Source organism: Ambystoma mexicanum, chromosome 13 (assembly GCF_040938575.1).
Source record: "Ambystoma mexicanum isolate Mex_15411 chromosome 13, UKY_AmexF1_1, whole genome shotgun sequence".
NCBI lineage: Eukaryota > Metazoa > Chordata > Amphibia > Caudata > Ambystomatidae > Ambystoma > Ambystoma mexicanum.
The window spans coordinates 744,868,552-744,896,322 of record NC_090938.1 but is presented as its reverse complement, the minus strand read 5'-3'; the positions used below and the strand labels follow the sequence as shown (position 1 = coordinate 744,896,322).

General features: G+C 50.4%; 1 protein-coding gene across 1 annotated transcript; it reads left to right on the top strand.

Moving 5' to 3' along the window:
- The first annotated feature begins 184 nt into the window (after positions 1-184).
- On the top strand, positions 185-27,771 carry LOC138520522 (trichohyalin-like). Its single transcript, XM_069632870.1, has 5 exons — positions 185-395; positions 1,865-1,972; positions 2,172-2,376; positions 23,924-25,730; positions 25,846-27,771. Exons 1-5 carry the CDS (start codon positions 185-187, stop codon positions 27,769-27,771), a joined length of 4,257 nt encoding a protein of 1,418 aa, XP_069488971.1.

Genomic DNA, 27,771 nt, shown 5'->3' with positions numbered 1-27,771 from the left:
TTGAACATTTCTCTGGCCTCTATGGCCTACTAGGATGCCAGGATGTCAAGGTTACATGCACTATAGAGTGGTCCCTTAATTACACTAACGAGGACATTGAGATATTGATAAAAAAATCTTCCTCTTCAAGGGCCACCGGGCCTAATGGCCTGAGCAATGCGGTCCTCAAGTTGAACCCAGGGCTATGGTCAAAGGTCTTAAGATCTTGTTTGACAACGTTATACTTACAAGACTTCCCCCAGAGTCATGGAGAAGGTCCATTGTTATTCCCATTTACAAAAAGGGAGATAGATTAAACCCATCAAACTACCGGCCTATATCCATCCTAGATGCTGACGGGAAGATCTTCTCTGGCCTTATTCTGTCAGAATTGGAGAAATGGGCAGAGCTCAAAGGTATAGTTCCAAAGCAGCAGACAGGGTTTAGGAGGCAGCTTTCCACCTCTTTGAACACACTTATTTTGGGCTGTCTGTGCTCTGATTCTCTTGAAACGAATGGGTCTCCCTTGTTTGGAGCCTGGATCGATCTCTTGCAAGCATTTGATTCCATTAATAGGAATAGACTGTGGACAAAATTACAGCGGTGGGGGATCCCGGACTCGTTACTCTCGATCCTAGTGGAACTGCATGTAGGATCCTCATTAAGAGTCCGACTGTCCAAACTGGGGGTCCTGTCCAAATCTGTTCAGATTGAAAGGGGGGCACGCCAAGGTTGTTTGATAGCACCCCTACTTTTCATTCTTTATCTGTCGGATCTAGGGGAATGGTGGCCCCCAGACTGGGTAACTGGAAAATAAATTGGTTAGTGTATGCTGACGACATTGTTGTTTTTGATCAAACACAAGTCGGCTTGCAGCGTTTACTCGATGTGCTGCGGGAGTATACAAAAGTCAATGAGTTCAAAATCAATCCCGAAAAATCTAAGATAATCGTTTTTAAACATCCTTTTAGGAAAATTAAACCCTTTCTTTGGTAGTTAGACAACTCGACAATTCCCCTATCTAAGGAGGTGACTTACTTGGGCTCTAAAATCATTGCTTTTCCTACTAGGCGTGACCTCTCCTTGCAATAGATCTAAAGGTAGTTAACTACTAGTCTCCCAGATGAAAAAAATCTGCATACAGTATTGTAAATTTTGTCTCCTGCCTCTTGTAAAATTTTATGCTGGGAAGGTGGTTCCTGTTCTTATTTTTGGCATGCAATGTAATCTGATGGCTTACCATTTAGACTGGGACAAGATTGAAAGCAAAATCTGGAAGAAGTCTCTAGGTCTTCCAGACTGTGTTCTGATTTCCTGCTTAAGATTTGAGCTTGGCCTCACCTCCCTGAAAAATTGGTTGGAGTGGAAATGGATCTCATGCTATAGACTTCGCTGTATGAGGTGTTAGATGCTGCTATGAGGAAATCCTCCAATCTCTTATTAAATACTTTGAGAGGTCGATGTGTTGAGCTTCTTACCCCCTCAGACCTAGACTCTGATACACTTATCCAAAATCCATTTAAGGTAAAGGAAAGTCTACATCGAATGGACTGGATAAGAACTATGGACAAAATGAGGAGTGCTAAATTATCTTCTTCCCCTCTACTAATGGACAAACCAAGGTCTCTCCTCCCGCAATATCTAATGAAATCGTCCAACGCGAGTACACGGATGGACTTCCTAAGACTTAGACTTAATTTATTGCCAGCATTGGAAATCCTCCATGTTCGCTATGTCGATCTTTATACCTCTGACTTATGTGATAAATGCAGCGCAAAAGTAACCCACTCAATTCGTCATCTCTTGACTGAGTGTGCTGGGACTTGGCTTACGAGAGTTGCAAGATTCAAGCGCTTTGTGCATGATCGCAATTTTCTTTCCTCAGGCATATTCTGGGACAGACTAATCTCTGGCAATGAAACGTTTCTTACATTTGAAGTTGTCTCCGTTTTAAAAGAGCTGAATTTGTTGGGTAATGGGGTTATTTTGAATGGTATGTTAATACCTTGAAAGTTTTCTGGTTTTTTTCGCTGTTAACCCATCACTTATTTTTATGCACTGTGTATACCATTCCTGATGTTTTATGTATGTACTTGGCTTTGCTTCTACGTTATACTGTGTAAAAAGTAATATTTTTGATTTGGCTAATGCACCATAAAAAAATTAAAATGCTGCTGATTTTTCAATCCCAGGGCACAGTTCCATCCGTGCCTTCGGTAGAAGCCGGCAGGGAACGGTCTCGGTCCGTGGCTCGCGCGCCTTCACGCGGCACGATAAACATCGGGAACCGTCGAGGTCCCGTTCGGACAAGGCTCCAGTGGATCTCCAGAGACGTGCCAGATCAAGGTCTCAGTCTTCGTCCCCAACGAAACCGCAGAAATCTGGAAAGGGCTTGAGGTTGGCGTTGACACCGTCGGCACCCTGTCCGTCCAGTGCGGGTGTCTGAGCTTTGCCTTTGATCCAGCCCTCGGAGCCTTCGGCGCCTCTGTCGACGCCGAAGCCATCAGCGCCCTCAACGCCATGGGGGCAATTCGGCCGGAATTTGCCGGTGGAGGCCCCTGTTACTGTGGATCCTCTGAGAAAGTCTTTATCCAAGACTGTGAGGCCTGTTGGGGACTCCAGGGACGCTCCTGTCCCTAGGAAGGAGTTATTTCATTCTCTGCATGATATTTATGAGGATGAGGAGAGGTCATATATGGAGTTAGAGCCTGTTAAAACTCATGAGGCTCCTGACATGTTCTTTTCTGAAGACAGTCAGTTGGAGGAGTTGCGTCAGTCGTTGCTTGATGCCAGTGGCCTTGACACATCTCCTGAGGTGGAGTTTGGTAGGCCAGAGCCTGGGGCTCATGCTGAATCCTCCTATAGGAGGTTGATGTCTAGAGTTACAGAGTATCTCGGGTGGTCCGGTCCTCCGGTTGCATTCGATCAGGATGACCTGACTGATATTTTGGATCAGGTTCATCCACTGACCCAGTGTTGCCTTTTCATTTGGCATTGCAAAAAAGGGTGGTGGCTGCTTGGCAGATCCCGGAGTCTCTTCCGGCGGTCAACAAGTCATTGACTAAGAAATACTGCCCATCCAGTAGCGACCCCAGCTACCTATCCACTCACCCCACTCCAGAGAGTTTGGTGGTACAGGCGGGCACGGCCACCTCGAGGCAGGCGGAGTACCCTACCACCCCTCCTGATAGGGATGACAAGCACTTCGATGGCTGGGCACGCAAGGTATTTTCTAATGGGAGTATGGCACTGAAGTCGGCCAACTCCACCTGTGCCTTGGCAAGATTTTCACATACTGTGTGGAATTGTGTCTCTCTAGTGGCTAAGCATTTTCCCGAGGGAGAAGAAAGGGATGGGTTCCTTGCTCTTGTGCAGGATGGCAAGGATGCCATGTGTGAATCCCTTCAGTCTGGGTTGGACACGGCTGATAGTGTTAGCCGGTCCATGGTTGAGAGCACCGTGATACACACGTTTGCGTGGTTGCGGAAGTCGGGTTTTGCTCCGGATGTGCAAGGCCGTCTTCTGAACATGCGCATTGATGGCTCTCATTTGTTTGGCAGCAAGGCTGACAAGAGCCTTGAGAGGTTGCAGAACTCCAAAGCTGCTACTAAATCTTAGGGCGCAGCTGTGCGTCAACCTCCACCTTTTTGTCCTAGGGGACAACAGTGGAGGGTGGGGGTTCTTTTCGTTACTACTCCTCTTTTGGTAGAACCAGCGGAGCCTCTAATCAAAGGGGTCACCGTAAAGGTACCCGTGGTGGACGGGGAACTAGAGGTGCCAAAGCCACTCAGGCAGCTGCCTCTTTGACTTCAGGCGTTGCCACAGCCGCTCCAAAACAGCTATGAGGCCATGTTCCATTGTTCGCCGGTTGGGGGCAGACTGTCACAGCATCTCGAAGAATGGCGAGCTATTACTTCGGATGCGTGGGTTCTGGATACAATATACCACAGCTACTGCTTTCCCTTCTTAAAGCGGCCTCACGACAATCCACCAGGGAATCTCTCTTTGAAGCTTCTGGATCCGCTCCTTGTGCAGGAAATCTTGACCCTGCTGGAGAAAGGCGCTATAGAACTGGTGCCCGTGGCGGAGAGGAACAGGGGATGGTATTCCCCATATTTTTTTATTCCAAAGAAAGACTGGGGACTGAGACTCATCTTAGACTTGCTTTGGTTGAACAAGTTCCTCAGGAAGGACAAGTTCAAGATGGTAACTCTTTCTCAGGTCCTTCAGGCCCTTCGACTTCAGGATTGGTTGGTGTCTCTGGAACCTACAGGATGCTTATTTTCATGTGCCAATTCATCCAAAGCACAGAAAATACCTGAGGTTTGCGGCTGGCAACTTGCACTTTCAGTTTTGGGTCCTGCCATTTGGATTGACCTCCGCCCGAGGGTCTTCACCAAGCTTGTGGTGGTGGTGGCAGCGTATCTCAGGAGGGGGGGTTCACATCTACCCCTACCTGGACGACTGGCTGACCCGAGTGCTTTCTCCCGAACAAGCTTTGGTTCATCTCAGCCTCACCTGCCGCTCCCTTCACAAGCTGGGCTTCTCCCTCAATTTCAAGAAGTCGCATATGACACTTTCCCAAAAGCTCCAGTAAATCGGGGCTGTGTTGGACACGTCCTAGGGGAAGCGCTCGCCTACCAAGGTGAGGGCTCATCACGTGCCCAGAGTCTTCCGGCTTTCGAATTCTTAAGGTTGCTCGGCCTCATGGCATCCTGCATTTTTCTGGTGCGAGAAGCCAGACTGAGGATGAGATCCCTTCAATGGGTTCTCAAGATCAGTGGTTGCAATTCTCAGGCAAGATGTCGAATCGCGTTCAGATTCCATTCTCGGTCTCACAGGATCTTCTGTGGTGGGCCAGCGAAGGGAATCTGATGAAGGGGGAGCCGTTTTGGCAACCGTGGCCGGTGGTGACGGTGGTGACGGACGCTTCCCTCACAGGATGGGGAGCTCATGCCAACGATCTGACCGCCAGTGGTCGTTGGTCTCCGTACGAGTCCAAACTTCACATCAACCTGTTGGAGCTGAGTGCCATCAGGCTGGCCCTGAAGGCTTTTCTGCCGTCTGTGCAGGGGAAGAGTGTCCTGATCATGACGGACAACACAGTGGCCATGCATTACCTCAACAAAAAAGGGGGGGTAGGGTCACTCCCGCTGTGCAGAGAGGTGATGCAGCTCTGGTTCTGGGCGATACAGCAAGGAATATCACTCTCGGCAGTTCATCTAGCTGGAGAGGAGAATGCGGCGGCGGACGCTCTGAGCAGGCAGAGCACTGTCTCCCACGAGTGGGAGTTAGCTCAGGAAGTCCTTGTGGAGATCTTCGCCCTTTGGGGAACCCCTCCAGTGGATCTGTTTGCGACAGGTGGCAACCGGAAGTGCGAGAGATTTTGCTCAAGGGAATTTCCTCTGAGAGGAGCCTTAGGGGACGCATTTGTCGTGGATTGGTCATTCCCACTTCTGTACGCGTTTCCTCCGGTCCCCATCATTCCTCAGGTGCTAAGGAGGTTGCAGAGCTTCGGATCCCACATGATCCTCATTGCTCCGGATTGGGCCAGGAAAGCGTGGTAACCGGACCTTCTAGAAATGTCCATCTGTCCTCCACGCCGTCTTCCCCCACAGAAAGGATCTTCTGTCACGCGAGGGGGGGTCGGGGTTCTCCATTCAGAAGTCAAGACTCTCAACCTTCACGCTTGGTTTCTGAAAGGTTGAGATATAAGGAATGGGACCTCCCGGATGACGTGATGGAGGTGTTGCTTTCGGCCAGGCGGCCAGCAACCAAATCCCTGTACCGTTGGCGTAGGTTTTGCGACTGGTGCAGAGGAAACAATGTCGATAGTTTTCAGTGTTCCATTCCGATGGTTATTTCTTTCTTGCTTTCTTTGGCCCACAGGGGTCTTCAAGTGGGTACCATTAAAGGTTACCTGACGGCGCTGTCTATTCTCAAGCGCTCGTCTGAAGAATTTTCTTTTTTTAAGATTCCTTTGATTTCCCAAATTCTAAAAGGGCTCACGAATGTGTTGCCGCCGTCACCTTTTCAGGTGCCGGTTTGGGATCTGAATTTAGTCTTGAAATTCCTGATGGGTGCTCCGTTTGAACCACTGCACTCTTGTCCTTTAAGACTGTTGTCTTTCAAGACGGTTTTCTTGGTTGCAGTTACATCTGCTCGCAGAGTGAGTGAATTGCAGGCACTTTCATCTAAGCCACCCTTTACTGTGTTCCACAAGGATAGGGTTGTATTGAGGGTACGTCTGTCCGTCCTTCCTACCTAAGGTAGTGTCTGAGTTTCATCTGAGCCAGAAAGTGGTACTTCCTGCTTTCTATCCTCCCCCTCATCCTGGTAAGGAAGAGGAGAGACTTCATAGGTTGGACCCTAGGAGAGCTTTGAGCTTTTATATCTCTAGGATGTCCAGGATCAGGGTGGACGACCAGCTTTTTTTGGGATACACTGGACGCTGATTGGGCCAGGCTGTTACTAAACAGACCTTGTCCAGGTGGATTATCCTCACCATTACTGAATGTTACAGATTGGCGGGCAAGGACCCTCCTGAGGGGTTGAGAGATCACTCCACTAGGGGTGTGGCTACATCCACAGCCCTGCAGCGGGGAGTTCCTATTAAGAATATTTGTGAGGCAGCTACGTGGTCTTCCATCCACACCTTTGTCAAACATTACTCCCTGGATACGCTCCATGGTCAGGATATGACCTTTGGTCAAGCGGTGCTTTATTCTGCCATCTGATTGGGTATTCTAAATTCTTCTCCCTCCTCCATACACTGACACTGCTTTGGGAGTCTGTCAAAGATGTGGAATACGTTGGAGGACACAATTCATTTGAAGAACAAGTTACTTACCAACTGGTAACGTTCTTTCGACTGGATGTTCCTCCAAACGTATTCCACATCGCCCACCCAGCCTGCCCCTCTGAAGAATTTCCTATGCTATTGCAGCTTGCGTTCCCGCAAGGCACGTGCAGTCAAGCAGGAGTTGTGTACAAGCAGGTTACACGTTATGGAGGAAAAAACATAAACTGAGGCTACGGGCGCCGTGCGTCCTATTTATAACATCTGGTGACGTCACCCTCAACGGAGGCCTTCGAGGGGCATCGACCCGACGCCAGCGACGCAGGACCTCCCTCGGCCGAAAAAGATTCCGAAGCAGCACAGCTGTGGACATTACATGTCAAAGATGTGGAATATGTTGGAGGAACATCCAGTGGAAAGAACGTTACCAGTTGGTAAGTAACTTGTTCTTCTTTTTTATATTGGGCAGAGATATTGACCATGTTAGTTTTGTTTTCCTCAGTGGGTGAATGTCTCCAGAGGAGTTCAAGTTTTCTTTTTTCTGTTCTCAGTGTTTTGAGTTGGGGAGTAAACCAGGAGTTCAGGTGAGCTCCGGGTTTGCTTTTCCGCAGCTTTAATGGGGCGATAATGTCTAAGGCTTTAGACATGGTTGCATTATACTCCTCTACTAGAGTATCAGGGTCGGCTGAGGCTGGCAGAGCATTGAGGATGGGGATAACGAGGGGTAAAATTGTATCCGTCGTAATGTTCTTTTTATTCCTAGTGAGGATAGGAGGGGCTATGGAATTGATCTTCGTGGTAGGGGTATTAGCTGCCACGGTAAATGACAGGAGGAAGTGATCAGTCCAGAGTTGAGGAGTGATAGAGGTTATAGAGGCATTGCAGTTTAAGTCAGCCACCCAGTCCAGTGTTCTGCCTTTGTCATGGGTTGGCTGGGTCACTCTTTGGATAAAGCCATGTTCAGAGAGCATGTTGGCTATCGCCAGCGCGTGATGATCCTTAGGGTCATTGAAACCAAGGTTTAGATCTCCGAACAGTAATACTTGAGAGGAGGCTTTGGTGTTGTCGGAAAGTATTATCGATATGTCCTCCTCGAACGCACCAATGGGACCTGGGGGTCTGTAAATAATATGTGCTGTAAGAGTTCGGGAGTCAGAGACGGGCAGTTTAATGGTAAGTAGTTCACAGGATTTGACCGCAGGTGATGGAGCTAGTCTCATTGCTAGATTGGACTTTGCAATGATTGCTATGCCTCCCCCTCTGGCATCAACTCTGTCAACTCTAAGAATGGTCTAATTGTCAGGTACTGCAAGTAGGAGGGCAGGGCCTGCAGCTGCGTGTAACCATGACTCCGTAATTGCTAGGAAGTCAGACCTGATCAGGTCGGCTATCTCGATCGCATGTGCCACCAAAGATCTGGCGTTTAGTAATGCACCCTTAATGTTGGCAGTGTTATTGTTGTTGGGAGGATTGGTGGATAGTTTGTCCTGTCTAGCTATTTTAAAAGGTAAGGTGGGTGTAGGTTTGAACTGATGTTGTTTTTTGCTGGTGTGGTCGTTGGTCTTCACTGAGGGGGGACATGGTTTATGCGCTGTTCTGGATTCCAGCTCATGGAGTCTGGTTAATCTTGGGCGTAGTCTAATATTTCTCGCTATAGTGGAGCAGGGTAGGTAGATTGTGGTCGAAATGGTGTTGGTGAAAGGCAGAAGGTTTTGTGGCAGGCAACTATTATGTTGGGTTGCTTGGATAGCTCTTCTCTGACCATTCTCAGGTGGGTGGGGACATTTCTTTGCAAATATAATTGGTTTGTTTGAACTCCCAAACAGTCCTTTCACCACATCGTTGGCTCTGCCCATTCCCCCTCAGGGGCCGGGCTGATATCTGGGGTCAGCGCCATCTTGTGTTTTGTGTTCACGCATCTGTGCATGTAGCAGAAGTGTTACTGGTTTGTAGAAAAATCACTTGTAGGGTCACAAGCTGTTAAGCCTGTGAGAAGGGAGTTGAGATCAACTCTAAAAAGTAAGCCACTGCAATTCCCAACTGAGAAAGGCACGGCTAAAAGAGAATAAGGTAAGTACCCCAAGCCTAAACAGTACTTCTGGTTTGAAGAAGAGTGGTCCAACTGGATTCTGTCTTGCTACAGCGGTACAGACCCTTGTTCCTGAGCCTCAGTCGTAGGGACAAGAGGGAGGGCTTCTGCAGCGGTACTTGGGAGGTCGTCGGCAGCTAGGGCTCTTTTCTGTTCAGCGGCACTTTGCGGTTTCATCGCTTAGCAAACAGCACTGTTGCGGATCTCGGATACCGGTTGGGCTTCCTTCACTCCTTGGGTCCTGCACTCTGGTGAGGGGACGCAGGATCTGGTCGTCTTGCTTCTGGAGTGTCCTTGGGAGACTTCTGGAGTTTCTAGCCAGATTTGTTACCATTTTAGACGTTTCATTCGACTACGGACACTCGACCCCTGGCATTCTGTTCTCACAGCAACGAAGAAGCACAGCCAGTCGGGGAAGGTGGTCCAGTGGAGTTCGTCTCAGGGAGAAGTCGTTCCGTCCGGAGCTTCTCTGTCAAGGTGAAGTTCAGCACAGCAGCAGGTCTTCACCGGGCAATTCAAAGGTCCAGGAGGTAGCAGCAAGCTTCGTTCACGGTTTCTTCGTTGGGTGTTTCTCCCAGTGGTCTGTAGTCCCAAAACCCTCGCCTTTCAAGCCGGGTTCTCCCATTCATGCACAGCCTAGGCTGTCAATCACACAGCAGGGTGGCTGTCCTAAAAGGACAGCCAGCCAGGCAATCGGGACTACTTGCATTCAGGCATACCTAGAGACGAAGGACTCCAGTGTGTCTGGAAGGGCAGGAATTGAGGGATGTTCCCGAAACTCCGCTGTCCTTTGTCTTTAGGAATGCCTGAATGCACCCAGTCCTGATTGGCTGGCTGTCCTTGCAGGACAGCCACCTTGCTGTTTGAGTGACAGCTAGACTGTGCATGAATGGGAGAAACCTGCTTCGAAGGCGAGGGTGAAGCCCTGCTGCTGTGCTGACACTCCTTTTTCTGATCGACAAGAGAAGCTCCGGAAGGGACGACTTCTTCCCTTGGGTTAGTGAGACCAACTAACCCTGAGACGAACTCCACTGGACCATCTTCCCCGACTGGCTGAACTGTTCTGACTTGGGTACTTACCTCAGTGTCTATAGCTTGCTTTTCTCAGTTGAGACTTGCAGTAGCTACTTTGCTAGAGTGGATTTCAGCTCTACTCTTCACAAGTGTAACAGCTTGTGACCCTACAGTGATTTTTCTTCAACAAACTCTAACTTTGTGCAAGACTTTGCTATCTAAGAAGTGCCTCTGCTCTATAGACTTTGGCTGTCCTGGCTCCCCGCAGCCTCTTCTACTCCATTTGACTTTGATACTTACTGTCCCTCATAGGTGATAACTTGGTTTTTAACCATTATTGCTGGGAAAGGTTTTTATCTAGACTTCATTGGAAGATTTAAGTGCTCATATGCTCTGAGAACCTGTTTAACCCCTTTCCTTCCCTTAACCTTTCCTTTCTGCAAAACCTCAGAATCTACCAAGTTTACTAGTGATATATAAATGCCATTATACTCCTAGTTAGTGAAGCCACCTCAGGGTGTAGGAAGAGTTTAAGAAGCATCTCTAAAGAGTATCTACTAGCTTTGTGTTGATTCTGGAACAGTATTTGAAAGTGTATTTGATTGTTACATATATTGCCCTTTTTAAAGAATGCTTATTTAAAAACTACTGTTAAATAAATATTATTTATAACAAAAACCTTGAGTATAAGTGTTACTTGGCTACTTGTATTTGTGGATTTCATTGCAACAGCTCTACAGCTCACATTTACCCCTCTTGAGATAGGCCTGGCTGCTCAGTCACACTACCAACGTGTGTTGTACAGGCCTATATCAAAAGGTGGGTTACCCAATACCAAGTAGATAAGTGTTGTGCAGTCTCACACAGGGTTACTACATAAATTCTTGCCTAACACTAACAATTCTAATGTAATTAACTGGCATGTCCTAGATGGTGTAATGACACTAAATATCCCTCTATCAGAGGCTACACATATCTCTGTACCCTGGTCTAACCACCAACGCATCTAATGCAATTGCCGCCACCAGGCCAATAATACAGGCAATGGACCGTGCAAATCCCTCCCAGAAGTTATCAGACATTCATCTGGTTTCTGCTTCTTATGGGTCTATCAAACCTGTAGCTCTAAGACCTCTGTATATCACCACATGTCTAGCAACCCTTAGAAGAGCTGGATCAGGAAATTACCTGCCCTATCGATGTGCTGGCTCCTTATACTAAGAAAACCACTGGAGCCTCCCACCAAAAAACAGCAAACAAATAGTTCAATGATGGCCTGAACACTCAAAAGAGAACCGCTAGAAAATAAATGAGTAGACCCCAAACTGAACGCAAAACAAACTATCCTTCAAAATCCAAGCAGGAGGCTGCTATGCGCTGATTCGAAGGAAAAAGAAAGATTACTCCAAAAACCTGTAGCATAGGATTTCGCTCCCAAACCTTCGGCAACAATTGGCAAAAGAGTAGAACGGGGATAGTTCCACGGGCAGGTCGGAAGGGTAAAGGAGCGGGTAGGGCATAGCTCTCAACCTTTCATGGCCCTTTGGCGGGTGAAAACACCCGATTTTACTTTTGGCGGTTGAGAGCCCATTGATTCCTATGGGTGTGTAGGGGGCTTGGTGGGTGAGAGAGCTGCCTAAGTGGCGGGTGACACCCGCCAAAAGCGTGTGAGTTGAGAGGTATGGGGTAGGGAAACAGGTTAAGGAAAGGCAAGACTCAGAACGGAAGGTAGCAGGACAAGGGCAGGAAAAATGCAAGGTTTCCAAGGGACAGAAAACAAGGTTCTTTACAGGAGACGTAGCAGACTTCACAATCCAAAATCAGAAGCAACGAGTTTCCTGAAGGCTAAAGTTTATCTAGCAGTGGTCAGCTGACTTGAACGTGCGACTGCCGTGATGTGGGTCGACGTCGTTGCCCTAATCTCCATGGCAACCGCCAATGCACAAACACGGAAGTACGAGGTCGTACCAGGTTCTTGCGCTTGTTCATGAAACCTCTAGTACGAGGTAACCGAGCGGATCGTAACCGCTGATACAATGTAGCCTGATCCTGTTTCCTGTGAGGCGGCGGGGAGGGTGCTATTCTAATCAGACTCCTACTGCTCCTGGGCCGATTCCTGACACCTACATAATTGCACCATTCAGCATTTACCATATTTTTAGCAAGAACCACGATGATCCAGGAAGTCAGTCTTTCAGTGTCCTGGAGTATATCCAGCTCACTGGTATAGCGTGTGGTAGGTTCATGCGGGCTGGGGCATCGACAGCTCACTGGTATAGCGTGTGGTAGGTTCATGCGGGTTGGGATTGGCAGCTGGTCAGTCAGTGGCGTCGACAGCTAACTGGTATAGCGTGTGGTAGGTTCATGCGGGCTGGGATTGGTAGCTAGTCAATCAATGGCGGTGACAGTTCACTGGTATAGCGTGTGGTAGGTTCATGCGGGCTGGGATTGGTTGCTAGGCAATCAATGGCGTCGACAGCTCATTGGTATAGCGTGTGGTAGGTTCATGCGGGCTGGGATTGGTAGCTAGTCAATCAATGGCGTTGACAGTTCACTGGTATAGCGTGTGGGAGGTTCATGCGGGCTGGGATTGGTTGCTAGGCAATCAATGTCGTCGACAGCTCACTGGTATAGAGTGTGTTGTGTTCATGCGGGCCGGGATTGGTTGCTAGTCAATCAATGGCGTTGACAGTTCACTGGTATAGCGTGTGGTAGGTTCATGCGGGCCGGGATTGGTAGCTAGGCAATCAATGGCGTTGACAGTTCACTAGTATAGCGTGTGGTAGATTCATGCGGGCTGGGATTGGTAGCTAGGCAATCAATGGCGTTGACAGTTCACTGGTATAGCGTGTGGTAGGTTTGACAGTTCACTGGTATAGCGTGTGGTAGGTTCATGCGTGCTGGGATTGGTAGCTAGGCAATCAATGGGGTTGAGCCCATTGCTCGCTTCCAGGCTGCTTGGATTGCTGCGATGGCTGGTAGAATAACTTCTCCCCCATGGGAACAACCGAGCTGGAGAACCTAGTACCGCATGATGCGGCAAGTTAGACTCATGAGCCAAGTTTGAATATGGGCCAGAGAGCATAATAGTTCTCGGAGGGTACACTCTTAATTCAATATTGCAGTTGGTGGGGTGTAAAGATCTATATTCCAAAACCTAGGAGGCCGTGGGCCACCTTGGCATCCCTCAAATTCAATACGTATGAAATCTACGAGTGCTGGACCTTGTGGCGACAACCTTGAGCAACGCAGTGTGTCATCGCGTATCCCGGAAATGCGTCTGTCCTCTGACATGACGCATCCAGTGGGTGCATTTATTCGTAAGGCCCAGCCCGGTTTCTAGGGGCGGGCCGAGTGGGCGGCTGCCCGGGTGCAAAGGGAGGGGGAGGCACAACAAAGGCAGGTATGAATGTGCCTCAGGACATCAGCGAGCAGAGCGCCCTAAAAGCACATGAATCTTTGATGTCCAGCGGCTATGAAAGGCGAGCAGCGCCCCTGAAATGTCTGGTGCAATGTAGATTTACTCACTCAGAATCACTGAGGCCTAGATGCGCGGACTGGGTGGGTGTGTAGAGTGCTAAGGTATACAAAAAGAAAGCAAGCACACCTGTGAGGCCAAAGCTCAGCAGCTTGCAGGAACAAAAGGGTGATGTTATCTTCACTATAGCACCACTCCAGGCAAGAGGCTTCAGGCTTTGGAAGCTCTTGTTAAACACATAAGGTTTCCCGATAAAAGCCAAGAATTTCTGAAGGTCTGGTCTTCAAAGCCTCTTCAGTTCACAGATCATCCACAGGAGTGCAAAAAAACAGGATCAAAAGTACATACACCACCACTTTGAGATCACAAGATTACCCTGACCATGCGTGAAAAGGCCAGGCAGTTCTGTTTATTCCCTTTGCATTCTGGAACTTGTAGTTTTCCTTAATTTCTAATGGAAAAACCTACAAGTCCCTGAATTTAAAGCAAAAACACAACTGCCCGTCCTTCTCATGCATGACCATGGGAAACGTGAGAGCTCTGCACTTTTGATGAGCAGCGAACTTTTAAAATCATGGCAAAATGTTAGTTTATGCAGCACTGATATGGTAAAGAGGCAACTATTGTGCCTTGCCGGGGCCTTCTGCCAGCATTTGTAATATAACAAAGTGACTTTACACTTTGCTTGTAAACTTGGGGGCGAGTCAAAAAGGGACCCTACTCTCTCTCTTGCCAACATATATATACAAGAACAATCCATTCAATGATCCATGGCCTCCATATCGCCCTCTTCCTCGTCCCAGTCCTTAACTCTATGAAGGAGTCAGCCTTCACATCAGTCCCTTATTGAATTCTTATTTAACCCCCCCCCCCCTCCTTCCCTGGTATAAATATGGCACAGTACCTGAACACCTTATGTTTGGTCGGCTGTTATGGCGTTTTCAGGGACCTACTGGGCTGCTGTCTCCGTGTCACGTAGTGCTCCCAGTCCCCCACCGGCCTTGGGAAGTGCAGGGACATCTGACGCGCAGAGGTTAACAGCAGCCGTAGGCGTATGGTGCACCAGAAATGCAGCGGGTCTGGCCAGCTGGGCACTTGTATCCTAGGGCACATCCAGGAGCCCAGCTGGGCACTTGGATCCAAGAGCAGGTCCAGGTGCCCAGCTGGGCGCTTGGATCCCAGGGCAGGTCCCGGAGCCCAGCTGGGCACTTGGATCCAAGGGCATCTCCAGGAGCCAAGCTGGGCACATGGATCCAAGGGCATCTCCAGGAGCCAAGCTGGGCACTTGGATCCAAGGGCATCTCCAGGAGCCAAGCTGGGCACATAGATCCAAGGGCAGGGTCGGGAGACCAGCTGGGCACCTGGATCCTAGGGCACGTCCAGGAGCCCAGCTGGGCACATGGATCCAAGAGCAGGTCCACACTGATCTTGAGCATTGTAAGGTAGCGCTTGGCAGTTGAGTCAAAGTTTGCGTCATGGGAGTGCTGCAAATGCATGAAGGGGGCACATGTTGTTTGCCCTGGGCACACCATATTACCTAGAAACTGCCCTGGTAAGGCCTACATTGGTTTCAGTTTGGTTTATAGGTAGCTTAGGTACTTTGTGCATGTAAGCTATATTAGCCTGCAATTCCTGGTTGTGAGGATGTCATCTGATGTAACTGTGGCACGTAGTTGTTGTGGCGCCTCAGGAGAGGGTGGTGTTCATAGGTTGTATATTTGCCTTATGGGTTCAGGTTAATCCAGCCGCTCTACTTTCCATCCTATCCTTTCTCAGGTGTGTAGCACCTTTCTCTCTGGGCCTAGAGATCATTCTCTTAGTTTCCTTGTTCCGGCGTTGCATTAATGGGAGGTGTGTTCTGTTCTCACCAGTGTGTGGTGGGCGCTTGCGAGGTGTGTTCTGTACTCACCAGTGTGTGGTGGGCGCTTGGGAGGTGTGTTCTGTACTCACCAGTGTGTGGCGGGCACTTGGGAGGTGTGTTCTATACTCACCAGTGTGTGGTGGGCGCTTGGGAGGTGTGTTCTGTACTCACCAGTGTGTGGCGGGCACTTGAGAGGTGTGTTCTGTACTCACCAGTGTGTGGCGGGCACTTGGGAGGTGTGTTCTGTACTCACCAATGTGTGGCGTGCACTTTGGGGGTGTGTTCTGTACTCACCAGTGTGTGGTGGGTGCTTGGGAGGTGTGTTCTGTACTCACGAATGTGTGGCGGGCACTTGGGAGGTGTGTTCTGTACTCACCAATGTGTGGTGTGCACTTGGGAGGTGTGTTCTGTACTCACCAGTGTGTGGTGGGCGCTTGGGAGGTGTGTTCTGTACTCACCAATGAGTGGTGGGCGTTTGGGAGGTGTGTTCTGTACTCACGAATGTGTGGTGGGCGCTTGGGAGGTGTGTTCTGTACTCACCAGTGTGTGGTGGGCGCTTGGGAGGTGTGTTCTGTACTCACCAGTGTGTGGTGGGAGCTTGGGAGGTGTGTTCTGTACTCACCAGTGTGTGGTGGGCACTCGGGAGGAGTGTTCTGTACTCTCCAGTGTGTGGTGTGCACTTGGGAGGTGTGTTCTGTACTCACCAGTGTGTGGACGGCGCTTGGAAGGTATGTTCTGTACTCACCAAGGTGTGGTGTGCGCTTGGGAGGAGTGTTCTGTGCTCACCAATGTGTGGTGGGTGCTTGTTGGAGGCATGGGCGTAATTTTAGGGGGGGGACAGGGGTGTTTGTCCCCCCCAACTTTCATGGCACACCATTTTGACCCCATTCATTTGGCTGGGGCACCTTTTCTTCAGACGTCATGTCCCCCCCAACATTTTCAGCAAAGTTACTCCACTGGTTGGAGGGCAGCACACGCACCAGCCTTGGATAATGAGTCGCTTGTACAGACCTCATGTTATGTTGAGAGCAGCGCTGAGTGCTGTCATGCACTTCTATTCTCAGTGAGTCCATTTCTGAGGTCAATATCATGAGCATCTTCTTCAATATCCCCACTTCACCTGAAAGTGCCTGGAGTTTCCATCATTAACCCCTTGATGATATGTATCCAGGTGTGCCTGAGCTGAGAGGCTATTTTATCAACCTGGCTTTCTGAATGACTGGTGCGGGGTGGGGAGGGGCGAATGAGTTGGGTCCCCCCCACCGGGGGTGGGAGGGTGTAAAATCTAGCAGTGTGGTGCTGCTGTCATTACTAGGGTGATGTCATGGTTGCTTTGGGGTTATCATTGCAAGAAGGGCATTGTCATCATTTGGATAAGAAGGTGTAACGCTATTGGCTGTGGGTCTGGGACGCCTCCCCTGGTTGTCATCCTGGGTAAGAGCCGAGTGGCTGTTAATGTTGGTGCTGCTCCTGCAGTTTGGTTATTGGGTGGGGGTACACATGGGGCAATCGCTCCATTATGCATAGGCGTGTGCTGCTCCACCCGGGCATTATCTGAGGTTAAAGCACAGTTAGCTGACATTCTAAGGCTAGCTGTAGGTTTGACTGTATGGATTATGGCAGGAATCTTATCATTTGTACCGCCCTCTTGGTCCTTATGTCTCAGTGTTTCAAACTTGGCAAGAGGGTCCACCTGTTTCTTATTGGCCACAGGTGGGGGTGGGGTCGTGCCAGTAAACGTATTGGAAGAGCCAACAATGTCTAGGATGGAGGGGACTTCCCTTCTTAATGGGGGTTTCATCATTAGTGATAACGAGTTCTTCATTAATGGTGCAGTTGTTTTTAGTCTGTGCCACCTGTAGCTGTATCGGCATTATCAAGAGTATATACCAGTTATTCAATGTCATTTATCAGTATATTGGCCTCACTTACTGGTTAAAGCATATTGTGGGACTTCCCCTTTGCAGCCGTATGAGGAGAGGCGAGATGTCGCCTTTCTTTTCATCACAATAAAACAAAATAAATGAATAAACCACCCAAAAATAGGAGTATACAAAATTCCCAAAACGTGGGTCAGATCAGGAACAAAATCGTCAAGCCAGTTGAGGGGTGAGGAAAGCCACGACAGCTAAAGGGGCTGCCTTAGTCTGCCCCCCCCCCACCTCAACCCCTCCTGTGTTGCACCAATTAGTAGACAACAGCTGCACGTTAAAACCCAGCAAACTTGCAGAGAGAAAGGCGAGGAGATGCAGATCAAATGCCTTTGTGTCTGTAAAGCGTTCCGCGTGATACACATAGCCTTGATCCTCTTCAAGTCCTACCAAGGAGTGCCTCTCCTTTTCCCTAATCGGACGCGCAGACACCCGCAGGCAGCCCTTTAACCATGCACAGCTCTTTGGCTAAACGGCTCCCTGTTGGGCGTCAGCTCCTCTCACTAAGGAACAAAAGGAGAGGCCAGGCGCCCCAGCTCTCCTCCAGTTTTTTTGTGAGATGAGCTAACCCCCCTGCAGGCAGCCCTTTCACTCAAGGAGCAGCATGGTTAAAGAGCTGCATATGTGTTTGTCGACACCTGGAAGCAGCCCTTTAACCACGCAGCTACTCTCTTTAAGAAACAAAAGGAGATCTGGGGTGCACTGGTATCATACCTTTTTGCACGCAGCCTCTCCTTTTGTTTCTTAATCATAAGCTCCAACCCCCCAGAGGCAGCCTTGCAGTGGGACTTGGAGACTGATTTGGAACAGAATGGAGGATCTGGGCACACCAAAGGTATAATACCAATGCGCCCCAGCTCTCCTGTTTGGCTCCCACTGCCTTGGAGCAAAGCATTTGCCAGGCCCCCACACCCCATAGGTGAGGAGGGGCTATAATTGGGGGAACTAACTAGAGCCCTCCTCGATTCTGAGTCCCACTTAAAGCACTGGTTACAATACAGCTTGGGGCGCTATGCAAAGAGCAGGAGATCGTGGGAACAGCCCACCCACGGCCCCGCTCCACTGAGCGGGGGTGCCTGGACTTAAATGTATAGAAGGTTACAGCTGAACAACAGGTATAATATGATATGGCATTTATAACGCGCCTATACACAAGTGTTAAAGTCGCCACGAGGCAAGGGAGGGGAAACAGAGGGAAGACAGAGACAGCAATCCTACTAGGCCAGGTGACATTGAGATCGCGCAAGTGCAGGGGAAGGGGGAAGGGGAAAAAGTGTGGGGGGAAGGGGAGGGGGCAGTGCAGTACATAGGATAACCTTAAAAAAAAAATAGAGACCATAAATAATAAATAATAAATAAAAGTTCGGCCAGCTGGGGGCAGTGCACGGGTAAGTGCAGACATCAGGTGTCAAGTGCTGGTAGGGGCTGTAGGGATACAGAAACAGTCACAGAGTGCAAGGGTTGCCAGGGGGGCAGTGCTGGTGTGCAATTGGCGGGAGGGGACCTGGGCCCGGGATCAGTTGGGTAGCCAGGTAACCAGTTTCAGATTTAGCCGGGAGATCAGCAGGGGAGAGGAGGAGAGAAAGCAGAAGCAAAGAGGAAGGTCTTGAGGTGCTTCCGGAACCGGAGATGATTCTCCTCAAGTTTCAGAGAGGCAGGGAGGCTGTTCCAGAAGGAGGTCCCAGCAGAAGAAAGAGATCTACCACCTACTCGCTGCTTGGAGAAGCAACTAACACTAAGGGAGTTGGAGGCTGATGAGCGAAGAGCTCGAGAAGGAAGATATTTAGGAAGAGAGAGTTGAAGGTATTGAGGCCCAAGGCCCCAGAAGGCCTTGTGGACAATGCAGAGGGTTTTGAACTTAATCCTCGCCGCCACTGGGAGCTAGTGGAGAGATTTCAGTCCTGGAGAGATACGATCCCTGGGCTTGAGGCCAAGGACAAGTCTTGCAGTCCTGTTTAGGATGAGTTGCAGAGGGCGGAGAGTAGAGGCAGGCAGATTAAGAAAGAGGCTGTTGCAGTAGTCCAGCCTAGAGAGAACCAGAGCTCTGGAGACAGTGAGCTTCTGGGGGAAGGAGAGGAAAGGAAGAAAACCTCTGAGGAGGTGCAGCTAGTAGTGTGACTTCTTAGAGACGTCAGAGATGTGAGTAGAACAGGAAAGTGTGGAGTCGAAGATGACCCCGAGGTTTTTAGCCTCACAGGTGGGAGCAGGAAGAGGGCCAAGAGAGGCCGGCCAGAGAGCGACAGGAAAGGGGGAGCAGGTGTGCCGATGAGGAGAATCTCAGTCTTACTGGCATTAAGGCAGAGATCATTGGTGGCGCATCACTCCTGGATGGCGGACAGATAATCAGAAATGAGAGAGGGAGAAGAGGTGGCAGAAGGTAGCCTGAAAATGAGCTGAGTGTCATCCGCATAGCACTGAAAGTTGGGGCAGGGAGCTGCAATGCGGTGGGCGAGAAGTGCCAGGTATTGGTTGAACAGCCAGGGAGAGAGGTTGGACCCCTGGGGAACACCACAGGTAGAGATAGAGATGGAGGAGAGGAAGGGCCCAAGTTGGACCTGGGAGGGTCGATCGGAGAGGAAGGAGGTCAGCCAAGCCAGGGCCTGATTGGTGATACCCAGGTTATCACAGAGATGGTTGAGCAGGATGTCATGGTTGACCGTGTCAAAAGCAGAAGAGAGATCAAGTAAGATGAGGACACAGGGGTGTTGGAATCAAGGTTGGAGAGCAGGTCTTCACGGATGGTCAGGAGAGCAGTTTCTGTGCTTCTGGCAGCTCTGAAGCCAGACTGATGGTCGTGGAGACAACCAACAGATTCAGAGTGAAGATTAAGCTTGGAGATGGCCAGCTTTTCCAGGAGTTTGCCTAGGAAAGGAGTGATGGAGATTGGACAATAGTTAGCCGCGCAGGAAGAGTCGGCAGAGGGTTTCTTAAGTAGAGGGTGCACAAGGGAGTGCTTCAGGGGGGAGGGGGAAGACTCCAGTGGCAAATGAGTGGTTGCAGAAGTCAGCCAGAGCAGGGTGTCAATGTGGTCCTTGATGGTTTTGGAGGAACAGGGGTGAACCTGTTTTGATGAGACTTTCATAGATCAGACTTGTCTAGAAACCTTGTCTGAGGAGAACAGGGGAAAGGAAGAGAAGGAGGGAGGAGAGGTGGCCGAAGACGGGCCAAAGGAAGAGCAGGGAGTAGAAGGCAAGCGGAGGAAAGGAACAGAGAGGACAGGATGTCCTGAGTTCTAGAGATGAAATGAGAAGGTAGGGCCGTGCAGAGGGCCTGGGAGGGGACAGGAGAGGTAGAGACTGCAGCAGGATTGGCCAGCTCTTTGCAGATTTATTTTAAAGAGTTCGGCCGAGTTGTTAGATGCCGCAGAGACCTGGGCTTGGATGCGGGCTCTCTTCTTGGTGCAGACGGAGAGCTGGTATTGCCTTTGGAGGAGGCGCCTTACGTTTAAGGGTGACGAGGTCTGAGTCGTACCAAGAGTTGCACTTGGCTTTGGGCTTCAAGCGGATCCTCATGACAGCGGCAAGAACATCGAGAGTATCAGATATAGCAGAGTGGAGCATGGAAAGGGCTGTGTCAGGGTGTGAGTCAGCCAAGGGGAAAGGGGGGGGTGAGAAAGTGGCGGTGAAAGCCCCAACTGACACACGCTTCATGGGTCAGATAACCGAGAAGCTAGGTGCTAGTGTTGGAGTTGGCTTGGCATGAGGGGTAGAGAGGGTGAGATGGGAGGAAAGGGGAAGGTCTGAAGGGATCAGAACATCCAGAGTGTGCCCTGCAGAGTCGAGCCAGAGGGGAGAATCGAGAGCGAGTGAGAGAGAGTCACAGAGGTCACAAAAGAGTCCAGTGGAAGGACAAAAAGCATCCAGGTGGACGTTGAAGTCTCCAAGAAGGAGGAGTTGAGTGGTTGAGATCAGGAAGGAAGAGGAGAGGTTCGCCCACTCAGAGAGGAAGGAGGAGATCTGACCAGGTGGCCGATAGATGGTAGCCACAGTAAGGGAATGGCCAGGAGAGAGAGAGCCTGCAGACGAGGCATTCAAAAGAGGAGTAGGCCTGCGTAGGAATGACAGAGGCAGGAATCCACTCAAGGAAGATCAGGGCTACACCCCCTCCGGAGCGGTTGGATCTGGCCACAGAGAGGATCTTATAGCCATCAGGGAGGAGAGTGTCGAAGCTCGTGACAGAGCTGGCCGTGAACCATGTCTCGGTGAGACCGAGGACATCGAGGTCAAGTTCCTCCAGGAGGCGGCAGATGTCAGAGGAGTGTTTGACAGCTGAGCGAGAGTTTAGAGTGGCAATGTGGAGAAGTTTGCCATCCTTGAAAGTCTTCCGGAGAGGGGTACAAATCAGAGGTACACCCTGCGGAGGTGTAGAAGCAGCCCGAGGGGGGACAGAAGAGGAAGGAGGAGCGGGCAAGGTAGCCAAGCAGAAGACAGCAGGGGTAGGCGAGGAAGCCGTGGAGGGGAGAGAGGGGACAGCAGGAGAAGAAATTAAATTGATGAGGCGCGGGAAGCATCTATCAAAGAGGACAAGGTTGGCTTGAGGGCCTTGGACAAAGACGGTACCATTCAAGTAAACATTAATGATGACCCTAGAGGAGTGGCACCATTAATGGGAGAGGAAGAGAAGGGAGAAAGCACAGAGACCATATGTAGAGTCCATAGGTCTGGCGAGGTAACGACAAAGAAGATGTCGGTGAAAGTTTGCCTGGAGGAGGCACTGATATGGGTGTCAGCGATAGGGAGGCCTTGGTTGGAGACCAGGATGTCCTTTTTAAACTTCTCCCTACCAGATTTAGTGAGGAGGGCAGGATAGTCGATGGAGAAGCAGTTAGAAAAGTTAGGAGAGACAAAGAGCACCATAGAGTAGGTAGGGAGAGGAGAGGAGAGGAGAGAAGAGTAAGGAGTTGGGAGGGGTAGGGGAGAACACTGGGGGAAGGACACAGGGCAGGGTGCAAGCAGACGAGAAAGAGGGAGATGAGACAAGTTGACAATTGGACAAGAAGACAGGCGCTTAAGTTTTAACAGGAGAAGAACACACCTAAGTTTGAGAGTCCTGTATAGGGGGGTAAAAGGCCCAGGTTTCACAGTGCAATTTTAAATACTTTCAAATGCAAATTTAAAAACAGGAGAAAGCACACCTACGTTTGAGAGTGAGCAGTTTCTCCAGCAAGCCCCCACCTACTGGGTGAAAATCCGCAGAACAGCCCGCTCACTGTCCCGCTCCACTCGGCGGTTTATTCTGTTACAGGAGACTTGGGGTACAGAGAAGTATACAATTTAGCTGTAAACATTATCACCCTAACGATTCACGGGTGGCACTGCAAAATCCCATTCCCAAATAATCTTTAAATGCACTGTTTTATAAGTCCTTGAATCATGGGAGGGTTGAATGACATGTACATACCAAGTTGTCCATTATATTTTGTGTGTTCTTTTTCGGGCATTATCAAAACCCTTCTTGCATTTGCGCCCATGCTGTACAATTGCCTTAGTCCCCTCTGGTGTCATTCCTCAGGCTTCCTCCATAGATTTATTTACACAGGATATTACACCACACACACTTGCGCCCGCGCACACACACAAGCTTTTTCTACGATGGTTGTTTTTCATGAAATCATTATTTGCATTTAGAAAGTGACCCTCCCCGCCATATCCAAAGACTCCACCCATGTCAGTGAGCTACACCGGCAGGAACATGGACGCCATGGGCAGCAATCTGCCCATCTGATTGGACAACCAGTCCTCACCTATGAGGAAGAAACGTACTGTCCATGTCCAGAGTGAATGTGCGTATGCAGGGGATTTATAGAGTGTAACCCTAGCTGGGAAGCAGCGGAGTGCTGTACAGAGGGGACGCACACCAGGGGTTACACGTAGGGTGTGGAGGCGGCAGAGGAGCTGGAATGGGTAGGAAGAGCAGGGGCAGTAGGGGCTCCGCGTTGGGAGAAGTAGGGTTGAGTGGAGCAATCCTCGATTGGCAAGATGTTCGTTACAGAGTAGGGTCTTCAGGTCCTTCCTGAAGTGTAGGATGGAGGGGGCCAGTGTTCTCTGCACGGGTTGTAGACCCCCCTGAGCGGAATACATTCCATAGAACAGGTTACTTGAACCACGTTCGTTCTCAGTAGAGGGACTCTCATGATTTTGTATTTTTGGAAGACTTGGGGTTTCCTCCTAAGTCACGAAGGGTGATCCAGACGTGGACCCCTTGCTCACTGTGCCTTAGAGTGACTCATCTTCACCCAAGTGATGAGGCCCAACAAGGCCAAAGCACATGCTTGGGGTTGCTGATGGTACTCGTGTTCAGAGGAGAATTGCCTTTCCATGTTGGACTGCCCTTGTGGGTGGGACCAGGCTCATATGCAAATGGATATTTCCTTGTGTGAATGGTGCAGTGCAGGGGTGTTGCTAGGTCTGGAAAAGATCAGGGGCTAAGCTATTGTCGGGACTGGCGGGACACAGGGCTAGCCAGCATTTTGGTTGTAGCACTTGAGCCTCTATCCGAGGCTACAACCAAAAGACCCAGGGCTATAGCCCCCTTAGCCCCCCCACCCCCTAGCAACGCCTCTGGTGCAGTGAGCTAAAACAGGGCTGCAGACCCTCCTGAGTGGAATACATTCCCAAGAACAAGTTATTTGAACCGTGTTCTTCCTCAGTAGAGCGGCTCCCACCATTTTGTACTAACTGCATTGGTACTTCGTTCTAGAGACAGGGTTCATTACTGTAACATTTAATCATATTAAATAGCCATTTTATACAGTCTGAAAACAATCTGTCAGACGAGAGCAGCTCCAGGGAACTCAAGAGGCCAAACCAAATCAATCTGCCAAGCGAGAGCAGCTCCAGGGAACTCAAGAGGCCAGACCACAGCTCCAGAGAACTCAAGAGGCCAAACCAAAGCAACCTGCCAAGCGAGAGCAGCTCCAGGGAACTCAAGAGGCCAAACCAAAGCAATCTGCCAGGAGAGAGCAGCTCCAGGGAACTCAAGCGGCCAAACCAAATCAATCTGCCAAGCGAGAGCAGCTCCAGGCAACTCAAGAGGCCAAACCAAAGCAATCTGTCAGACGAGAGCAGCTCCAGGGAACTGAAGAGGCCAAACCAAAACAATCTGCCAAGCGAGAGCAGCTTCAGGGAACTCAAGAGGCCAAACCAAAGCAATCTGCCAAGCGAGAGCAGCTCCAAGGAACTCAAGAGGCCAAACCAAAGCAATCTGTCAGACGAGAGCAGCTCCAGGGAACTCAAGAGGCCAAACCAAAGCAATCTGCCAAGCGAGAGCAGCTCCAGGGAACTCAAGGGGCCAAACCAAAGCAATCTGTCAGACGAGAGCAGCTCCAGGGAACTCAAGAGGCCAAACCAAATCAATCTGCCAAGCGAGAGCAGCTCCAGGGAACTCAAGAGGCCAAACCAAAACAATCTGTCAGACGAGAGCAGCTCCAGGGAACTCAAGAGGCCAAACCAAAGCAATCTGCCAAGCGAGAGCAGCTCCAGGGAACTCAAGGGGCCAAACCAAAACAATCTGCCAAGCGAGAGCAGCTCCAGGGAACTCAAAAGGCCAGACCACAGCTCCAGGGAACTCAAGAGGCCAAACCAAAGCAACCTGCCAAGCCAGAGCAGCTCCAGGGAACTCAAGAGGCCAAACCAAAGCAATCTGCCAGGAGAGAGCAGCTCCAGGGAACTCAAGCGGCCAAACCAAATCAATCTGCCAAGCGAGAGCAGCTCCAGGGAACTCAAGAGGCCAAACCAAAGCAATCTGTCAGACGAGAGCAGCTCCAGGGAACTGAAGAGGCCAAACCAAAACAATCTGCCAAGCGAGAGCAGCTTCAGGGAACTCAAGAGGCCAAACCAAAGCAATCTGCCAAGCGAGAGCAGCGCCAGGGAACTCAAGAGGCCAAACCAAAACAATCTGCCAAGCCAGAGCAGCTCCAGGGAACTCAAGAGGCCAAACCAAAGCAATCTGTCAGACGAGAGCAGCTCCAGGGAACTCAAGAGGCCAAACCAAAGCAATCTGCCAAGCGAGAGCAGCTCCAGGGAAATCAAGCGCCCAAACCAAATCAATCTGCCAAGCGAGAGCAGCTCCAGGGAACTCAAGAGGCCAAACCAAAACAATCTGCCAAGCGAGAGCAGCTCCAGGGAACTCAAGAGGCCAAACCAAAGCAATCTGTCAGACGAGAGCAGCTCCAGGGAACTGAAGAGGCCAAACCAAAACAATCTGCCAAGCGAGAGCAGCTTCAGGGAACTCAAGAGGCCAAACCAAAGCAATCTGCCAAGCGAGAGCAGCGCCAGGGAACTCAAGAGGCCAAACCAAAACAATCTGCCAAGCGAGAGCAGCTCCAGGGAACTCAAGAGGCCAAACCAAAGCAATCTGTCAGACGAGAGCAGCTCCAGGGAACTGAAGAGGCCAAACCAAAACAATCTGCCAAGCGAGAGCAGCTTCAGGGAACTCAAGAGGACAAACCAAAGCAATCTGCCAAGCGAGAGCAGCACCAGGGAACTCAAGAGGCCAAACCAAAACAATCTGCCAAGCGAGAGCAGCTCCAGGGAACTCAAAAGGCCAGACCACAGCTCCAGGGAACTCAAGAGACCAAAGCAACCTGCCACGCCAGAGCAGCTCCAGGGAACTCAAGAGGCCAAACCAAAGCAATCTGCCAGGAGAGAGCAGCTCCAGGGAACTCAAGCGGCCAAACCAAATCAATCTGCCAAGCGGGAGCAGCTCCAGGGAACTCAAGAGGCCAAACCAAAGCAATCTGTCAGACGAGAGCAGCTCCAGGGAACTGAAGAGGCCAAACCAAAACAATCTGCCAAGCGAGAGCAGCTTCAGGGAACTCAAGAGGCCAAACCAAAGCAATCTGCCAAGCGAGAGCAGCGCCAGGGAACTCAAGAGGCCAAACCAAAGCAATCTGCCAAGCGAGAGCAGCTCCAGGGAACTCAAGCGCCCAAACCAAATCAATCTGCCAAGCGAGAGCAGCTCCAGGGAACTCAAGAGGCCAAACCAAAGCAATCTGCCAAGCGAAAGCAGCTCCAGGGAACTCAAGAGGCCAAACCAAAACAATCTGCCAAGCGAGAGCAGCTCCAGGGAACTCAAGAGGCCAAACCAAAGCAATCTGTCAGACGAGAGCAGCTCAAGGGAACTGAAGAGGCCAAACCAAAACAATCTGCCAAGCGAGAGCAGCTTCAGGGAACTCAAGAGGCCAAACCAAAGCAATCTGCCAAGCGAGAGCAGCGCCACGGAACACAAGAGGCCAAACCAAAACAATCTGCCAAGCGAGAGCAGCTCCAGGGAACTCAAGAGGCCAAACCAAAGCAATCTGTCAGACGAGAGCAGCTCCAGGGAACTCAAGAGGCCAAACCAAAGCAATCTGCCAAGCGAGAGCAGCTCCAGGGAACTCAAGCGCCCAAACCAAATCAATCTGCCAAGCGAGAGCAGCTCCAGGGAACTCAAGAGGCCAAACCAAAGCAATCTGTCAGACGAGAGCAGCTCCAGGGAACTGAAGAGGCCAAACCAAAACAATCTGCCAAGCGAGAGCAGCTTCAGGGAACTCAAGAGGACAAACCAAAGCAATCTGCCAAGCGAGAGCAGCACCAGGGAACTCAAGAGGCCAAACCAAAACAATCTGCCAAGCGAGAGCAGCTCCAGGGAACTCAAAAGGCCAGACCACAGCTCCAGGGAACTCAAGAGGCCAAACCAAAGCAACCTGCCAAGCCAGAGCAGCTCCAGGGAACTCAAGAGGCCAAACCAAAGCAATCTGCCAGGAGAGAGCAGCTCCAGGGAACTCAAGCGGCCAAACCAAATCAATCTGCCAAGCGAGAGCAGCTCCAGGGAACTCAAGAGGCCAATCCAAAGCAATCTGTCAGACGAGAGCAGCTCCAGGGAACTGAAGAGGCCAAACCAAAACAATCTGCCAAGCGAGAGCAGCTTCAGGGAACTCAAGAGGCCAAACCAAAGCAATCTGCCAAGCGAGAGCAGCGTCAGGGAACTCAAGAGGCCAAACCAAAGCAATCTGCCAAGCGAGAGCAGCTCCAGGGAACTCAAGCGCCCAAACCAAATCAATCTGCCAAGCGAGAGCAGCTCCAGGGAACTCAAGAGGCCAAACCAAAGCAATCTGTCAGACGAGAGCAGCTCCAGGGAACTGAAGAGGCCAAACCAAAACAATCTGCCAAGCGAGAGCAGCTTCAGGGAACTCAAGAGGCCAAACCAAAGCAATCTGTCAAGCGAGAGCAGCGCCAGGGAACTCAAGAGGCCAAACCAAAACAATCTGCCAAGCGAGGGCATCTCCAGGGAACTCAAGAGGCCAAACCAAAGCAATCTGCCAAGCGAGAGCAGCTCCAGGGAACTCAAGGGGCCAAACCAAAGCAATCTGTCAGACGAGAGCAGCTCCAGGGAACTCAAGAGGCCAAACCAAATCAATCTGCCAAGCGAGAGCAGCTCCAGGGAACTCAAGAGGCCAAACCAAAGCAATCTGCCAAGCAAGAGCAGTTCCAGGGAACTCAAGGGGCCAAACCAATGCAATCTGCCAAGCAAGAGCAGCTCCAGGGAACTCAAGAGTCCAAGGTGGGGATTTTTGGAGTTGGCATTGGCGATATTTGGGTCCAAACGAGATATATATGTCTCCTCTCAGGCAAGAACTAG